Source organism: Nerophis ophidion, linkage group LG09 (assembly GCF_033978795.1).
Source record: "Nerophis ophidion isolate RoL-2023_Sa linkage group LG09, RoL_Noph_v1.0, whole genome shotgun sequence".
Classification (NCBI taxonomy): Eukaryota; Metazoa; Chordata; class Actinopteri; order Syngnathiformes; family Syngnathidae; genus Nerophis; species Nerophis ophidion.
The window spans coordinates 11,924,230-11,941,867 of record NC_084619.1 but is presented as its reverse complement, the minus strand read 5'-3'; the positions used below and the strand labels follow the sequence as shown (position 1 = coordinate 11,941,867).

Here is a 17,638-nt window from a genome sequence, read left to right as displayed (position 1 = left end):
ATATGAAGTTCGACCGATTTTAAAAACTAGCAGGTAAGTCATTATGAGTCCTAGTGTGGAATCCTCTGTTACATTTCCAAGCTATTTTCGTTGTGTTTGATGAGTACAGGGGAAATTCGCCAGAAAATATAAATATTTTTTACATCATTTATGAGCTACATAACCAATATTAAAAGCGGTGTATTTATTCAAATGTCCAATTGAAAATCGCTGACCTTTTATTTTTTTAACATAATAACAACAACAAGCACCGGGGGATAGGTTGATTGGCAACACTAGTGTGTGAATGTTGTCTGTCTGTGTTGGCCCTGTGATGAGGGGGCGACTTGTCCAGGGTGTATTCCGCCTTCCGCCCGATTGTAGCTGAGGTAGACACCAGCGCCCCCCGCCACCCCAAAGGGAATAAGCGGTAGAAAATGGATGGGTGGATAAATAAGTATATAGCACTCATGACGTGTTTATTTCTACAAAATTAAAATAATGGCTGTCCCCCTAATTGCTGGTAATTGGTTTCTGCTAAGCATTAATTATCATATAAATAACATTTCCAAACTACAGCTTATACATATTCTTAGTTTTAGTCACGTTTATGTTGGAAAGTACCTAGTTTATGACCAAATCATGGTAAAATATGCTAAGAAATATTATATGAATAAAAATATTTTCAAACCTACAGCATAAATATTCTTAGTTGTAGTCATTTTTATGTTAGAAAATACCTGCTTTAGGACCAAATCATTGTAGAATATGCTTTAAAAAAAATTGGCGATGGTGAAATGTGTCGTACTGGGCTTCACAGGGTTAAAACCCCCAAATTATAATTACCGTATTTCCTTGAATTGCCGCCGGGGCGCTAATTAATTTAAAACCTCTTCTCACTCCTGCACTTACCAAAGGCATGCGGTAAAAGTAAGCATGCGCTAATTATTTTAAAACCTCTTCTCACTCCACCACTTACCAAAGGCATGCAGTAAAAATTTGAGTGTGATATAAGCTTGGACCTTAAATCCTACTGAATAGCTCTTATTCTTCCCTTTATGCGATTTCAAATTACCGGTATTGAAATCAGCCTCCTCCATTTGGAAAATGATGACAGAGGAAGTATCACTCGTGACGTCACAACTTTTAACCCGGCAGTAATTCAAGGCAGGCACATACTATACGCCCTGGGGTAATTCAAGGAAATACGGTATATAAAGTTTGACCGATTTTAAAAACTGGCAGGTAAGTTATAATGAGTCCTAAGGTGTGACATCCATTGTTTCATTTCCAAGCTAGTTTCCTTGTGTTTGATGAATACAGGTGAAATTTGCCAGAAAATATTTTTTTACATCATTTATGAGCTCCATAGCCAATATTAAAAATAGTGTATTTATTCAAATGTCCAATTGAAAATCGCTGACCTTTTATTCTTTAACATAATATAATCATTTAAGATTTCTATTTGAACAACTTTACTTATTTTCTCCATTTATCAGTAAGATATTTCCCATTCACATCTTGCAGCGCACAATTTCTCACCTTTTACTTCTTGCTACTGTAATAAATAATTATATAACACTCCTCATGACGTGTTTATTTGAAGAAAAATAAAACAGTAGCCGCCCCCCTAATTCAGGGGTGTCAAACTCATGTTAGATGGGGGGCCACATGGAGAAAAATCTACTCCCAAGTGGGCCGGACTGGTTAAATCACGGCACGATAACTTAACAATAAAGACAACTTCAGATTGTTTCCTTTGTTTGAAAATAGAACAGGCCCAATTCTGAAAATGTACAAATTATAATGTTGCTGTTTTTTTTTTACACTTACATCCATTTCCTACCAGGATTGCGAGGGGCGCTGGTGCCTAGACTTACATGTTGCAGTTAATAGTATTATATCTTTACTTGTCGTCATTAGGGATGTCCGATAATATCGGGCTGCCAATATTATCGGCCGATGAATGCTTTAAAATATCGGGAATTATCGCTATCGGTTTCAAAATGTAAAATGTATGACTTTTAAAAACTCCGCTGTGTACACGGACGTAGCGCTAATAAACCATAAAGCCACTGACTTTGCGTGCCGGCCTAATCACATAATATCTACCGCTTTTCACACACACAAGTGAATGCAAGCATACTTGGTCAACAGCCATACAGGTCACACTGAGGGTGGCCGTATAAACAACTTTAACACTGTTACAAATATGTGCCACACTGCGAACCCACACCAAACAAGAATGACAAACACATTACGGGAGAACATCCGCACTGTAACACAACATAAACACAACAGAGCAAATACCCAGAATCCCATGCATCCCTAACTCTTCCGGGCTACATTATACACCCCCGCTAACACCAAACTGCGGGTTGCACAGAATTGCTATTGTGACATCTAGTGGACACGTTTAGAACAGCCGTTTCTTTCAATCAAAAATTTTGGCTCATTTTTATTTTTAGCAAACTCATCCCGCGGGCCGGATAAAACCTGTTCGCGGGCCGTACGTTTGACATCCCTGCCCTAATTGCTGGTAATTGGTTAAACGTTATCAAACATTATCTCCTCTGAGCGCGATTGTCGTGTCGGCTTCAAACTTGCACAGGAGAGAGATTGAACCCTTCTGATTAAAAGTTATTAACTGAGTTTTAATAACTGCTCCGGTTTTGATTTTACGCGCCTTCAAAGAACCCCTGCGCAAAGTTTCCTAAAAAATGTAATTTTTGCCTCTTTGAGCTGTAATTTGATCCCCTTAATGCTTCAAAACTCACTAAAATGGACACACACATCAGGACTGGTGAAAATTGCTATCTAATAAAAAAACAAAAAAAACAAAAAAAAAAAAAATTGCCCTCTAGTGCCCCCTAGGAATAAAACACAGACACAACTGCTTGTAACTTCCGGTAGGAATGTCGGAGACGTGAAACGAAAACCTATATGTAGGTCTCACTTAGACCTACATTTTAATAATGACATCCTTCAGCAAAAATCAACAGGAAGTGGGCAAAACAACCCCTTCAAAACTAAATTTTCCTAAAAAATTTCATTTTTGCCTCTTTGAGCTGGAATTTGACCCCCTTAAAATGCTTCAAAACTCACCAAACTGGACAAACACATCAGGACTGGCGAAAACATTTGTTAAGATGTCTGCCGGGGGCAGCAGCCAAAGTCGGTCCCGTCCATCGCTGCTTGCAGCTTTAACCCACAGTTATTGCATGTCTGAATTCAGACATGCAATAAATACATTTCCGCTAAGCATGAATTATTATATAAATAACATTTCCAAACTAGAGTATACATATTATTAGTTTTACTCATGTTTATGTTGGAAAGTACCTAGTTCATGACCAAATCATGGTCAAATATGGTAGGAAATATATGAATAAAAATATTTTCAAACCTACAGCATAATTATTTGTAGTCATTTTTATGTTAGAAAATACCTGTTTTAGGACCAAATCATTGTAGAATATGCTTTAAAAAAATTGGCGATGGTGAAATGTGTCGTACTGGCCTTCACAGGGTTAAAACCCCCAAATTATAATTATCGTATTTCCTTGAATTGCCACTGGGGCGCTAATTAATTTAACACCTCTTCTCACTCCTGCGCTTACCAAAGGCATGCGGTAAAAGTAAGCATGCACTAATTATTTTAAAACCTCTTTTCACTCCAGCACTTACCAAAGGCATGCAGTAAAAATTTGAGTGTGATGTAAGCTTGGACCTTAAATCCTACTGAATAGCTCTTAATCCTTCCTTTATGTCATTTCAAATTACCGGTATTGAAATCAGCCTCCTCCATTTTAAAAATGATGACAGGGGAATTGTCACTCGTGACGTCGCGAGTTTAACGCGGCAGTAATTCAAGGCAGGCGCATACTATATGCCCTGCGGCAATTCAAGGAAATACGGTAGTGCTTGATATGCAGGTTGAAATCATTTTAAAAGACTGATCCATTTAAAGGGAATATAATGAACTGGTACTTTTTGTTATCTCAAGGCTTAAATGCATTTCTTTTGGCAGCATGTGTGACTGTTACATTTGTTGGTAAATATGATTAGAAACACACACTAAGAAACTTTCTGGAGCATCAAGAGATGCAGTTCATTAATATTAGCGGAAACAGACAATGTATTTCTCTCCCAGGGAAAACACTTTATTTCACTCACCTCCTGAACCCACAACACGTAAAATTGGTCAAAATCTGTAAAGAAGTCCTTCAGGAGCAAATGAGCCACTGTGATGTGCGGACAATAAAGTCAGCACACACGCACACACACACAGGGCTGCTGAACGCCCTTGCAAAGACATCCTCTGGGTGAGGGCCGAGGACACACTCCTTCCTCCAAAGAGAAGGCACACGTTTGCAGTTTTTCAAAATTTAAATGCTGTCATGTAAAAAAAAAAAAAAATCCTGAAAGTTATTATAAAATTTGAGACGTATTGGAACACAAAAGTAGCATAACCTGATTGATGGATGAGGTATAAAAACATGTCTTTAAAAATAGAGAGACTGCGACGTGTGGAAAGTGAAATAGAACAAACAGCAGAGATGTAAATAACACACATGGCTTTTTAGTTTGCATGGCTTTGTAACACTGTTCTTTTGTTGTTGCTTAACAGCAAGGTAGATAGATAGTCCCGAAGTAACATTTAGGAGGAAAAGGGGAATAGGATCCACAAGGCTGGCATTGATAAATTATTGCTGAACGTAAAAAACTGATAAAGGACAACAGGATTTGGCAATGGACATTTGTTTTTAGGAGGACAATTATAGCGTTGGCATGCATTCATAATACTAACTCATCCTCGAGTCATACAACGTCATCATATATGCATATTAGACTTTCAATGGCTACATTCACTTTCAGTATCAAAGCCCAATGTTGAGCAGCTGGTGGATGAGGGAGCCCTTCTGGAGGCTTTACCAGACGTTTGAGGCATGGTCAGGTTACCTGAATGCACGGACAAAATGTGTGACAGAAGGAGTGAACTAAGTGCATCATGTGCAACCTTGCATAAATAATAGCCGATTAATGCACTTCATAGTTTGTGTAAGTCAGACCTTTGCTTTATAAAAGAGTTAAAGGCCTACTGAAATGAGATGTTCTTATTTAAACGGGGATAGCAGGTCCATTCTATGTGTCATACTTGATCATTTCGCGATATTGCCATATTTTTGCTGAAAGGATTTAGTAGAGAACATCCACGATAAAGTTCCCAACTTTTGGTCGCTAATAAAAAAGCCTTGCCTTTACCGGAAGTAGCAGACGATGTGGGCGTGACGTCACGGGTTGTAGAGCTCCTCACATCCTCACATTGTTTACAATCATAGCCACCAGCAGCTAGAGCGATTCGGACCGAGAAAGCGACAATTTCCCCATGAATGGTGAGAGTGAAGGACTAGAAAAAAAAAAAAAGATAAAAAAAAATAAAATAAGAAAGGCGAGGGCAGTGAGAGCGATTCAGATGTTATTAGACACATTTACTAGGATAATCCTGGAAAATCCCTTATCTGCTTATTGTGTTACTAGTGTTTTAGTGAGATTATATGGTACCTGAAAGTCGGAGGGGTGTGGCCACGGGTGTGGTGACCGCCAGTGTCTCCGGTGGGAGGAGGTAATAGTCCGCAGCTGCAGGAGGACGCAAGCTCCGCTCATGTCTACGGTAAGAGCTGACTTATTAGCAGAATTTTCTCACCAGAACCTGCCGGTTGACATGTGGTCAGGAACCATGTTTGCTTGACCGCTCTGTTCCATAGTAAAGCTTCACCTTCGGGAATTTTAAACAAGGAAACACCGGCTGTGTTTGTGTTGCTAAAGGCTAAAAACTTCCCAACTCCATCTTTCTACTTAGACGTCTCCATTATTAATTGAACAAATTGCAAAAGATTCAGCAACACAGATGTCCAAAATACTGTGTAATTATGCGATTAAAGCAGACTACATATAGCTTGGATCGGGCAGGAAAAAAATGTCTGCTACAACCGGTGACGTCAAACGCACGCATCATCATACGCGTCATTTTTCAACAGGACACTTCGTGGGGAATTAAAAATTGCAATTTAGTAAACTAAAAAGGCCGTATTGGCTTGTGTTGCAATGTTAATATTTCATCATTGATATATAAACTATCAGACTGCGTGGTCGGTAGTAGTGGGTTTCAGTAGGCCTTTAAGGATTGGTCATATAGGAAGGAGAATGGGAAGCATGCATGTTTTGCGTGGAGAGCAAGAAGGTAGGGCTATGTATTTTATCTCTTATATATATATATATATATATATATATATATATATATATATATATATATATATATATATATTTCTTTTTTCTTAAAAACAAAACCACTTGTTTCTCATCCCTTCTGGCTGCAAAAAACCCAAACAGGAAATCATTGTCAGCACAAACCCACGTCTTGTGTTGGCGTACAAATGAACGGCGGCAGCCTCAGGGCGCATGTTGGTCAGGGCAGGGCGTTGACCCACAGCCATCCGACCAGCGTCCCGTACACCCACGTCCTCCAGTACAGTTTCCTGCCGCTCTCCGTCAGCAGCAAAGGCAGCGTCAGCCCCGCCAGGATGATCACGGAGGGGAGGGTTTTGGTGAGGCTGAGGTGGGACGGTGCGCCCTCACCTGGGAAGCTGCATAGTTTCTCCCGGTCGTCGTCCTCGTAGAAGTCAGCCAGCAGCCTTTGAGAATTTGATTGATTGATTGAAACTTTTATTAGTAGATTGCACAGTACAGTACATATTCCGTACAACTGACCACTAAATGGTAACACCCGAATAAGTTTTTCAACTTGTTTAAGTCGGGATCCACGTTAATCAATTCATGGTAAACAGACAAAGAAATGTGTCATTCTTTTTCAATGCGTACCAGACAAGTTAGACATTTAACACGACAAATAAACACTTTTGGTCATCATATTAAGTGACTTTTGCTGGTAAAGTGCTACTCTAGCATCAAGGTACACCTCAGGTTACGTCGTTACCCACTGATGATGCAGCACCAGGCACTTGCTCAGGGGTACTTCCACATTATCATAGGGGTGTGTGTATGTGTGTGTGTGTGCGGGGAGAGGATGGGATGATGTTCATGTGAGCCCATGTGTAAGATGTGTCATTTACACAATAACAACATATGTGCCCATGTGTGTAAGATTTTTTATTTTAACAAAAACAATGTGCCCATGTATGTAAGATGTGTTATTTACACAATAACATATGTGCCCATGTGTGTAATGTTTTATTTACACAATAATAACAATATGCCCATGTGTGTAAGGTGTGTTATTTACACAAAAACAATGTGCCCATGTGTGTAAGATGTGTTATTTACACAATAACATATGTGCCCATGTGTGTAATGTTTTATTTACACAATAATAACAATATGCCCATGTGTGTAAGATGTGTTATTTACACAATAACAACATATGTGCCCATGTGTGTAAGATTTTTTATTTTCACAAAAAAAAAAGTGCCCATGTGTGTAAGATGTGTTATTTACACAATAACATATGTGCCCATGTGTGTAATGTTTTATTTACACAATAATAACAATATGCCCATGTGTGTAAGGTGTGTTATTTACACAAAAACAATGTGCCCATGTGTGTAAGATGTGTTATTTACACAATAACATATGTGCCCATGTGTGTAATGTTTTATTTACACAATAATAACAATATGCCCATGTGTGTAAGATGTGTTATTTACACAATAACAACATATGTGCCCATGTGTGTAAGATTTTTTATTTTCACAAAAAAAAAGTGCCCATGTGTGTAAGATGTGTTATTTACACAATAACATATGTGCCCATGTGTGTAATGTTTTATTTACACAATACTAACAATATGCCCATGTGTGTAAGATGTGTTATTTACACAATAACATATGTGCCCATGTGTGTAATGTTTTATTTACACAATAACAACAATATGCCCATGTGTGTAAGATGTGTTATTTACACAATAACAACATATGTGCCCATGTGTGTAAGATTTTTTATTTTCACAAAAAAAAAAGTGCCAATGTGTGTAAGATGTGTTATTTACACAATAACATATGTGCCCATGTGTGTAATGTTTTATTTACACAATAATAACAATATGCCCATGTGTGTAAGATGTGTTATTTACACAATAACATATGTGCCCATGTGTGTAATGTTTTATTTACAGAATTATAACAATATGCCCATGTGTGTAAGATGTGTTATTTACACAATAACATATGTGCCGATGTGTGTAATATGTTTTATTTACACAATAACAACAATATGCCCATGTGTGTAAGATGTGTTATTAACACAATAACATGTGCCCATGTGTGTAATATGTTTTATTTACACAATAACAACATATGTGCCCATGTGTGTAAGATGTGTTATTTTCACAATAACAACATGTGTGCCCATGTGTGTAAGATGTGTTATTTACACAATAACATACTGTATGTGCCCATGTGTGTGTAAGATGTGTTATTTTCACAATAACAACATATGTGCCCATGTGTGTAGGATGCGTTATTTTCACAATAACAATAATGTGCCCATGTGTGTATAAGATGTGTTATTTTCACAATAACAACATATGTGCCCATGTGTGTAAGCATGTGTTATTTACACAATAACAACTGTGTTTACTTCCAGTTGATAGTGAATCTATACAAGCTATACACTGAGTTCTGTAAGTTGTATTCAAGTTCAAATTCAAGTGTTGTCCCTTTCATGTTGGTGTGTAACAATTACAATAAATCTGTCTGAGCATATGTGTGCGTGTGTGGGGAAAGGCTGGGATGATCATGTGTGCTCATGTGTAAGATATGCTTCTTTGCAGTAACAGTAAAAAATGTGACTCTTGTTGTAACTGCTTGGCCACCCCTGCACTGCAGTAACCTTGAGGGGTGCTGAAAAAAAAAAAGAGTAACATAATTCATTCCGATTCTAAAATCCATCCATTCATCCATTTTCTACAGCTTGTCCCGTTTGGCGTAGCGGGAGGTGTTGGAGCCTATGTCAGCTGCATTCGGGCGTAAGGCGGGGGTACACCCTGGAAACTATTCATATTTTTTTAAGAATTTATTTAAAATGTTACATTTCTTTTTTAAAAATGGATTTGTAAAAACATGTTTTTAACTCGCTGAACGTGTACGTCATACATCAGCAGTCATAAGGAGCTTTTATAATCTGTTTTGAAAATGTTATCATTTTTAGACCAAATGATTGACTCTGAATCAATCGCGAGTTGTTGTAAGATTTCCATTCTCAGTATCTTATAGTACTTGTTATGATAGCCTTGCACTGTACAAGTGGTCACAAAAACATGGTGGGACTGTGTAGGGTCACATCAGTCACACGAGACAGAATGTGTTGGCACGCTTCACAGGGGAAGCGTGCAAGCAAAACATCACGGAGGATTTGCTTATTGATTGAATCCAAAATAACGTTGACCACGCAAGTTCCGCACAAACACTCACCGGTCCTTGATTTCAAAGCGCTCGTGCAGCCACCTGCGGAAGAAGAGCGGCTCAGAAGGAATTTCCTTGACATCCACACGTTCGAAGTGGATGTGGACTCTCGGACATTCTTTGCACAGGAATTCTGCAAAGCAAAAAAAAACAAAACAGAAAATAACAATAATAACCAAGGAGACTAAACAAAAACAGGAAGGACTTTCAGCAAAGCGGCACGTAGGGCAAGTCGGTGGCTGTTGCGTGCAGGAAGGTAAATGGAGAATAATCACAAGAGAAGACCTCCACCAAGGCTTCAACGATTGTCACCTGCACAAAGAATGTGACGAACACTGTGGGCTCCTAAAATATTAAGACTTTCACATTCTGGAGCCAAAGAAAACAAAATGTAATAAATAGAATTTAATGTGGCTTCTGATCCTGCATACATGTCATACATTTTCTTCAAATTCAAAATGATTCAACAGATATTTTCAATGATAAAAAACAGGTATTTTTCACAGTAAGTTATTAATTTATTTTTAATTTTTTTTTAAATAGCACCAATATTGACTTTTTTACAAATAAATAAGCCCAAAAATGATAAGGTGACATCATATCAGTGTCAACACAACCCTTAAACCTTGTGGTTTAAGGCAAATGGTTGACTTTTCAGTCCCATATCGCATAAAACCTTTGGAGCCAATACAGAAACTGTCAGAGGTGAGCAAGTGTGAAGGCTCAAGGCTAAATGTGTATCCCCTGAGAATGTGAACTTCCTGTTTCCACAACATCCAATCGGATCAGGAAACTCAGTGTTGCGGCCAAGAGGGAAACCTGGTCGAAGTTAAGAGCAGAAGAGCATTTTACCTTCAGCCTAAGATGAAATATGGCATTAAGGAATACTGATAAAATAAATAATCGGGGTTGAGGGGCTACTGGAGACATTGTAAAGCAGTGTATCTCATCCTTTTTTCCTGTTGGGTATTTTATCAGCAAAGAACTTCCCAGACCTGGGCTATTCAACTACGGCCTGGGAATGAGACTGTAGCGGCCCCTCAGTTCAGTTCAAAACTTTGGGGACATTTTTGCAGCAAATCCCTAAAACCACTTTAAAATGCTCCTGTTGTCTAGAGGAACTTGGACAACTATAAACACATTAGCAGGAACCTCATGAATTAGGCATTTATGTACAAAAACCCAGGGTGCACACATATTCACAGCAAAAGTGAGATGCATCAAGAGTGAACTTGACGTGGAATTCCTGGCTGAGGTACACACATTTCTACAGACTGTGAATATTTTGGCGACACACAGATGTAGTCCTTCGGGCTTTGTCAACATTTTAGTTCAACAATGTAAAAGATCGATGTAGGGTGACAAAATTTACTTTTTTGCCAATGCATTTTAATGCTTCATATTAACATTTATGAGAATATCTATTAATTTATCTAGGCTATCATTTTTGCCACCTATTGCAGTCGCATTTTGTTCCTGTGACGACTTTGTGTCCTGTACGGCTGCTGGCCCAGGAAGCTCTCCTTTGTTAAATGATATATGTAATAACAGCGCAATCAAACAAAAAGTCAAAGTCTTCCGTATCCTTTTTTGATAGACTGGGGTGCAGCACTACTTTATCTCCAATCCCCTTGCCTATTTTGGCCATGCACAGCCATCTTGACATACTCACACACTTAATTCCACTCAACTCTCTTTTATTTGCTGGAAACATGAGAAAAAAATACCTTCTACTGACTCCTACTAAATTCTGATTGAGCAGAGTGTGACGATCTTGGGCATGTGGCTAATTTCAAGATGATTTATATATCTATAAAGGGGTGTGCCCTGGGCGTGTTCAGCCACACAAACAACTGCGGTCAATTCCATGTCTATTGATTTGTCCAGGGTGTACCTGGACAAATCGCCACCTCATTGAGGTATAAATCATTAATTAAAAAATACAGAAAATAAGTGGGCCTATATGGAACCCTGTGGGACACCTATCAACTCACATACTATTATGGGATCGACAACCCAAAATGTTGAAAGAGTAATATTGGACCAAATATACAAAAAAAAAAAAGATTTGAAACTGCAAACATTAAAAGCCTTATACAAGTCTTATAATGAAGGCAACACATGACGTGTCTTTATTAGTCCACTATCAACATTACAATGTATTGCAGGCTGATTCAAATCTTTGAAAGAAATGTTGGAATTTAATATTTTTTCTATACATGTTTACAACAGTGGAAAACAGCCTGGAAATTACTGTCTTAGAATGGCCAAAAGGTATGGATGTGTGTGACCAAGTTAAGGGAAACTTTCTTCTAAAGGATTCATCACAAGTGGTCTATAACATGGCGTACCAACAACTATCAGAAATGAAGCCAATATTACATACAGATAATGTGTCATGAGACATGCAAATATAAATCAAATACACAGAGGATATTAGTAAAGGAAATTAAATGAGCTCAAATATACCTACAAAGAAGGCACAATGATGCAATATCTACATACAGCTAGCCTAAATAGCACGTTTGCATCAATTAGCTTGCAGTCATGCTGTGACCAAATATGCCTGATTAGCACTCCACACAAGTCAATAACATCAACAACATCAATAACATCGTTTGTGCATTCACACAAATCATATAATGTTTGATCAATCAATCAATCAATCAATGTTTATTTATATAGCCCCAAATCACAAATGTCTCAAAGGACTGCACAAATCATTACGACTACAACATCCTCGGAAGAACCCACAAAAGGGCAAGGAAAACTCACACCCAGTGGGCAGGGAGAATTCACATTCAGTGGGACGCCAGCGACAATGCTGACTATGAGAAACCTTGGAGAGGACCTCAGATGTGGGCAACCCCCCCCCCTCTAGGGGACCGAAAGCAATGGATGTCGAGCGGGTCTAACATGATACTGTGATGGACAAAATGAGACAAAGGAATGGTATTGAGAGCCCTTTGAGACACTAGTGATTTAGGGCTATATAAGTAAACATTGATTGATTGATTGATTGATAAAGCATGTTTTTCTGTGGCACCTTCGGAGAAAGTTGTGCATGTAAAGAAACTACGGTAAGTACAAATATTGCCAACATTAGTAGGACAAAACAGCGCTCACCAAATACTCTCATCAGTGAAGCAAGTTTGATTTAAACAGTGGGATTTTTAACAATCGAAGGTTAGTGTCATGTTGGTCCTACAGAAACAATATTAAAGCAACAAACAAATATTTTCCCCCCACTTTTTTACATTTTCGAGGTGAAATACATCCATTTGTTTAAAAAAAAAAAAAAAGATATCATGCTTCTCTTTGCTTCCATCTCAGACGAGCAGTCACCTGCACCGCATGAGAGCAGGAAGTGCGTGATGAGAGAAATAAGTTTTCTTTCCTTGCTTGAAAACAACGCTGTTTATTCCTGACTGCAAAGGGATGTTTTTTCTAAACACTGCAACAGCAGAATCACTGCGAACACGCAATCAACGGGAAAACTTCAAAACAGTAGTCAAGATCTTTACAGGAAGTCACAGAATGGCACTACGTAATGTTGGCTTTGTGATTAATTCCTGAGGGCGTTATTACAATGTTCAATCTTTCATAATCGATAATACAAAACCAGCACAACAATGGGAACGCTGATTAAAAAAGAATGTTGGCAGCTGTTAGTTCCTAAGGGGCTATAAAAATGATTTTGTAGCAGTATTTACAAGAACTTTCTTATTTGCTTAATGATCAGCTGTATAAAAGCAGCAATTGACCGAAGCTACCCTAGAAAATACAGCTATTTAAACATCCGAGTAGGCTCATCAATACTTTCATTCAAACAAAGTTTTTTTTTTCCTGAATGATGTTATGTCATTGTAGAAAACATAGTTAAATTTTTCCTTTGCTGACTTCGACTAAGTTGAGTCAAGAAGTTCCAGGTGTATTTTGGCTCAGAGTGTACTAGCTCGACATAATGATCCTTTCAAATGAGAGCAGCTGAAGATGAGATCCAACTTACCCGGCATTGAAGGCGCTGGTTTTCTTTGGCCGTCGACTCCGAGTGTTCCCTCGTAGGCCACTGTGACATCATAAACCGCATCCAAGTGGGCCCTCATGGTCTCGAGGGCGATGTGTGATGCTTTCATCCTGGGTGTTAGTGTGTGTCTCAGAACGGCGAGTCCTGCAGAGGACACGAGAGTAGTAGTACGTATTTTAACAGAGCATGTGGGCTTGTCATGTCTCTCTTTCAGTCACAATGCTCCTAAACATGTTGGAATCAGAACTGTCCCAGGAATAGTTTGCAGGATTATGCCAAAACTACTTCATTTATTTTCCTCAAAAACAAGTTGAGAGGCGACGGCAAGTGTCAGGGAAGAATTTAACAATGTATTTTTCCTTTTTTCATTAATCCTTCAAAGCCAGAATTGAAGTCTACTGAGTGCTTTTTTTATGAAGCTTAATAAGTAGGAAACCATCCATCCATCCATCCATCCATTTTATACCGCTTCTCCCTTTTGGGACACATGAGGTTAATGTAAAGGCCTCATGGCATGCTGCGAGGTCAGTTACTGTGCTGTTCAAAGTGGAAGGGGCACGCTTCTCAACTCACTAATATCCCACTAATAGCAGATAATGTCATGTGTACATTTCAGCTCCTGTGGGCGATTTGTTTGGATTAATGTGGGAAGGTGACTATCAAAAGCTGGAGCTCAGAGATACGCTTCATCTCTGCAGCATGGGTACCAAATAGGAAAATGTTCATGCAACAAACACAGGAAGTAGGAAAATATTAGGTGACACAGACATAAAGTTCATCTACACTATATTACTAATTACTGCGCATTTATTGGAGTTACTGGATCAGGCAACAGCAAAGTAAAAGAGCCTACTAGATTTTGGTATAAATTCTAAATATGCTCCTTTTAAACTTTTGATACTTTGCTACTTTAGACGTTTGGCAATTAACAAAAAGACATCTGGTTATTGCAGACCACCATGAATTAGTCTGTCATGTCATTTCCTCAGAGACTAATTATACAAAATGTAGTCATTATTTCTACGCCTACAGCAAATGTAGTGACACATTGGCCTGCAGATTTTCTATGTAATTCCCTAAGAACATAATGAAGGAAATACATTATATCTTCCTTTTTATGCCGGACTTCAGTGGAATCAAAGGGAAACTGCACTTTTTTGGAATATTGCACAACATTCAAAATCCTTATGTGAGACAAGCACACAGATTATTTGTTTGTGTATTCTAAATCGTAAATAAATCTCAGCAAGAGTTGACTAACAATGTAGCTAATAAGAGTAAATTGTTCATCTTGTAAATTTCTCGAAAAAACATACAAAAAATGTCAACGATACTCAATTTACATGTTGTTACCTGCATATTAACCAATTATAAGCATAATTGTTATTATAAGACCTAACACAGAAACTACTAAACGCAGTATATTTACCCCTCAGAGAAACATTAGGCAGCAATTGACACACTGAGCTGCCGCTGCATCACCTCCTGAGTTGGTAATAGTTTGTACTAGATTATAAATTATGCCTCACAATTATATAGTCGAAAGTTGTGACCATAAAACAAGAAGTTGGTCAACTTCCAAATAAAATTCATACCTGGAAAAAAATTGCACAGAAGATGGGACAGTATGCTTCTATGCTACGGACATTTTTTTTTTTTTTTTTAACAATGATTACGATGATCATATAAATCAGGGAACACAAGTCTCGTGTTGAAATTATAAACAATCTATCGGTCAGCATTCCAATGAGAGCAGACATTGATTGTTTTACTATGTTCAAAGTTTGTTATTTCTTGTTTAGCACTTAGCAGCATGCCAGGTGATGCTTAGTATTTCACTTGAACTGGATCTGCTCATCACTCAGCATCTAAAACTTGCAGCTCATCCTCTGTATATTCAGGCGCAAAAATATTAGGTTCTGGATCATCATTTGTCCCCAAGTAATTTTTGTCTCTAATGAAGTCTAACATGATAAGTAGTTGTTTTTATTGATAAGGAATTAACAAATGGTGTGATGCACTTGTAAATTCGATGCACCACCATAGTGCTTAGAATGACCAAATTACCGTATTTTCCGCACTATAAGGCGCACCTAAAAACCAAAATTTTTTTCAAAAGCTGACAGTGCGCCTTATAATCCGATGCGCCTTATATATGGACCTATATTGAGCCACAATAAGCGTTAGAAAATGGATGGATGGATGGATGGAGGTCTCGCAACTACGGTAAGCAGCCGCCGACCTTATTTTCCCCCGTAGAAGAAGAAGCGCGCGTTGCATGCTGGGATATATAACTGCGGGAGGTGTGCCGTTTCTGTGTGTTTATCTAAAGACCCTAAAATGGCTCCTATTAAGAGACACGCTTATGACGCAGAGTTTAAACTCAAGGCGATCAGTCACACAGTAGAACACGGGAATAGAGCAGCAGCGAGAGAATTTAATATTAACAGCAGTGACACTGACTCGTTTAATGACGACTTCGACGAAACGGAGCTGGCATGTTGGATGCCGTATTCGCCCAACTGTTTGATTCGAACACTGAAGAAGAAGAATTTGAGGGATTCGTGGATGAGGAATAACTTAATAAAGTGAGCTTTACATGTTTATTTTGTGTGTTGTGTTGTGTTACATTATTGTTTGAGCAACGTTGATTTGATATATTATTGCTTTTCACTATTTTGAGTGTTACTATATTGTGATTGCACTAACGTTTGATTTACCGTAACAGTATCAGACTGTTTTTTTACAGGTTTATTGAATCGTGGAAAATAATAATACAGTTGTTTATTCATTTTGGGAGTGAAAGGAGTTGTCAGAACGCTGGTTTGTAATCTATTAATAAAGTTTGATTGACCTGACTGTTTTGTTGACATTCCCTTTAGAGCAGTTTCATCTAAAGGATGCATAACGTAACCCCAGCCTCTACTGTAGCATCTATTCTATGCGCCTTATAATGCGGTGCGCCTTATATATGAACAAAGTTTTAAAATAGGCCATTCATTGAAGGTGTGCCTTATAATCCGGTGCGCCTTATAGTGCGGAAAATACGGTACGTAAATATTACTTATTATGAATGTGCCTGTTACATTACATATATACCTACAGCACATCTCTAAAACATTGATGGAGGATTGGATGTTTTTCCAAAGTGCTTTATAGGAGGAATAGATTGAATCCCCATGACCTCCATTTTAGCCACCTCTTGCTAGCTTTTCTTAACAATTTAGAATGCATAAAAAAAAGAAGAAAACATTTTCTTGCCTCAAAACAGGATTGTGAATGATAGGCAAAACTCAAAAACATGAGCAGATCCCCTATAGTGGAGCTCTCTCTGACAAGTTGATAGCCACGAATAGTAGAGTTGCAGGGATCTTGTGAGACTTCAGCTCAATAACCATCTCAACTAACCAATAGTGTTGGCTTGTTTGTTTTATGATGTTACCATTGCGGTGATGTTTTACTGTTTTTTTTAACAGGGACAATGGGCAAACGTATTCATCTTTACAAAACTAAGATTTTATTCGCACTACTTTTTAACTACTGCTACTTCAAATCTGCAGCCACTAGGCAAGTAGTTTAAGACAATAAAATAAAATCAACAACTATTCATAATATCCGACTGATTCGCATAGAACCAGCAACAGCCGTGATACAGCGATTGTCTAACAGACGTTGTACATGTTCCATCCTGGCGGCTCAGTACAGTATTAAGTATTACAAAAATCATTAAAGCAGAAAAAACAAAATGTGTGTAATTTTTTAATACCAACTTATTGTAAAAAAGATGAGAATGTTAAACATGAAAATGGGGATACTAGTGGTTGTGTCGCCTTCAGCAAGCCTCCCTTTTCATTTCTCTACAAACAGTAGTAGTAGTAGTAGTACAAACAAGCACATTGCGTTTCCATGACTAAGCTCGTAACTCAGAACACTCCTATTTCAAAGCAGCTCCAACAAGTGAGATTAATTAAAATCTCTTCAATCTGTGCTTAGCCCTACCAAAACACCACCATTTTAACATGTAAAATTCCATCAACACTTTAAACAATATAGATGAACGCTGGTGGATCATCTTTTACATCACTTACATTTTGACGTCCATCCATCCATTTTCTAACGCTTATTCCCTTTTGGGGTCGCGGTGGGGGGCGCT

The 17,638-nt window shown here is 38.2% G+C and overlaps 1 protein-coding gene across 3 annotated transcripts in view; it reads right to left on the bottom strand.

The window, feature by feature from the left end:
- Positions 1-4,120: 4,120 nt before the first annotated feature.
- The window catches only part of agpat5 (1-acylglycerol-3-phosphate O-acyltransferase 5 (lysophosphatidic acid acyltransferase, epsilon)), a 28,236-nt gene continuing 14,718 nt past the window's right edge, over positions 4,121-17,638 (bottom strand). For 2 of the 3 annotated variants that reach the window (XM_061910309.1, XM_061910310.1), the window contains 3 exons: positions 13,468-13,629; positions 9,468-9,591; positions 4,121-6,674 (listed from right to left, as the gene is read on the bottom strand). In XM_061910309.1, the coding sequence (XP_061766293.1) occupies positions 6,449-6,674; positions 9,468-9,591; positions 13,468-13,629 (512 nt within the window). In that variant the 3' untranslated portion in view covers positions 4,121-6,448. Of the gene's footprint in view, positions 6,675-6,705; positions 8,898-9,467; positions 9,592-13,467; positions 13,630-17,638 lie in introns of those variants that run through there. The other variant, XM_061910311.1, reaches the window with a different exon arrangement.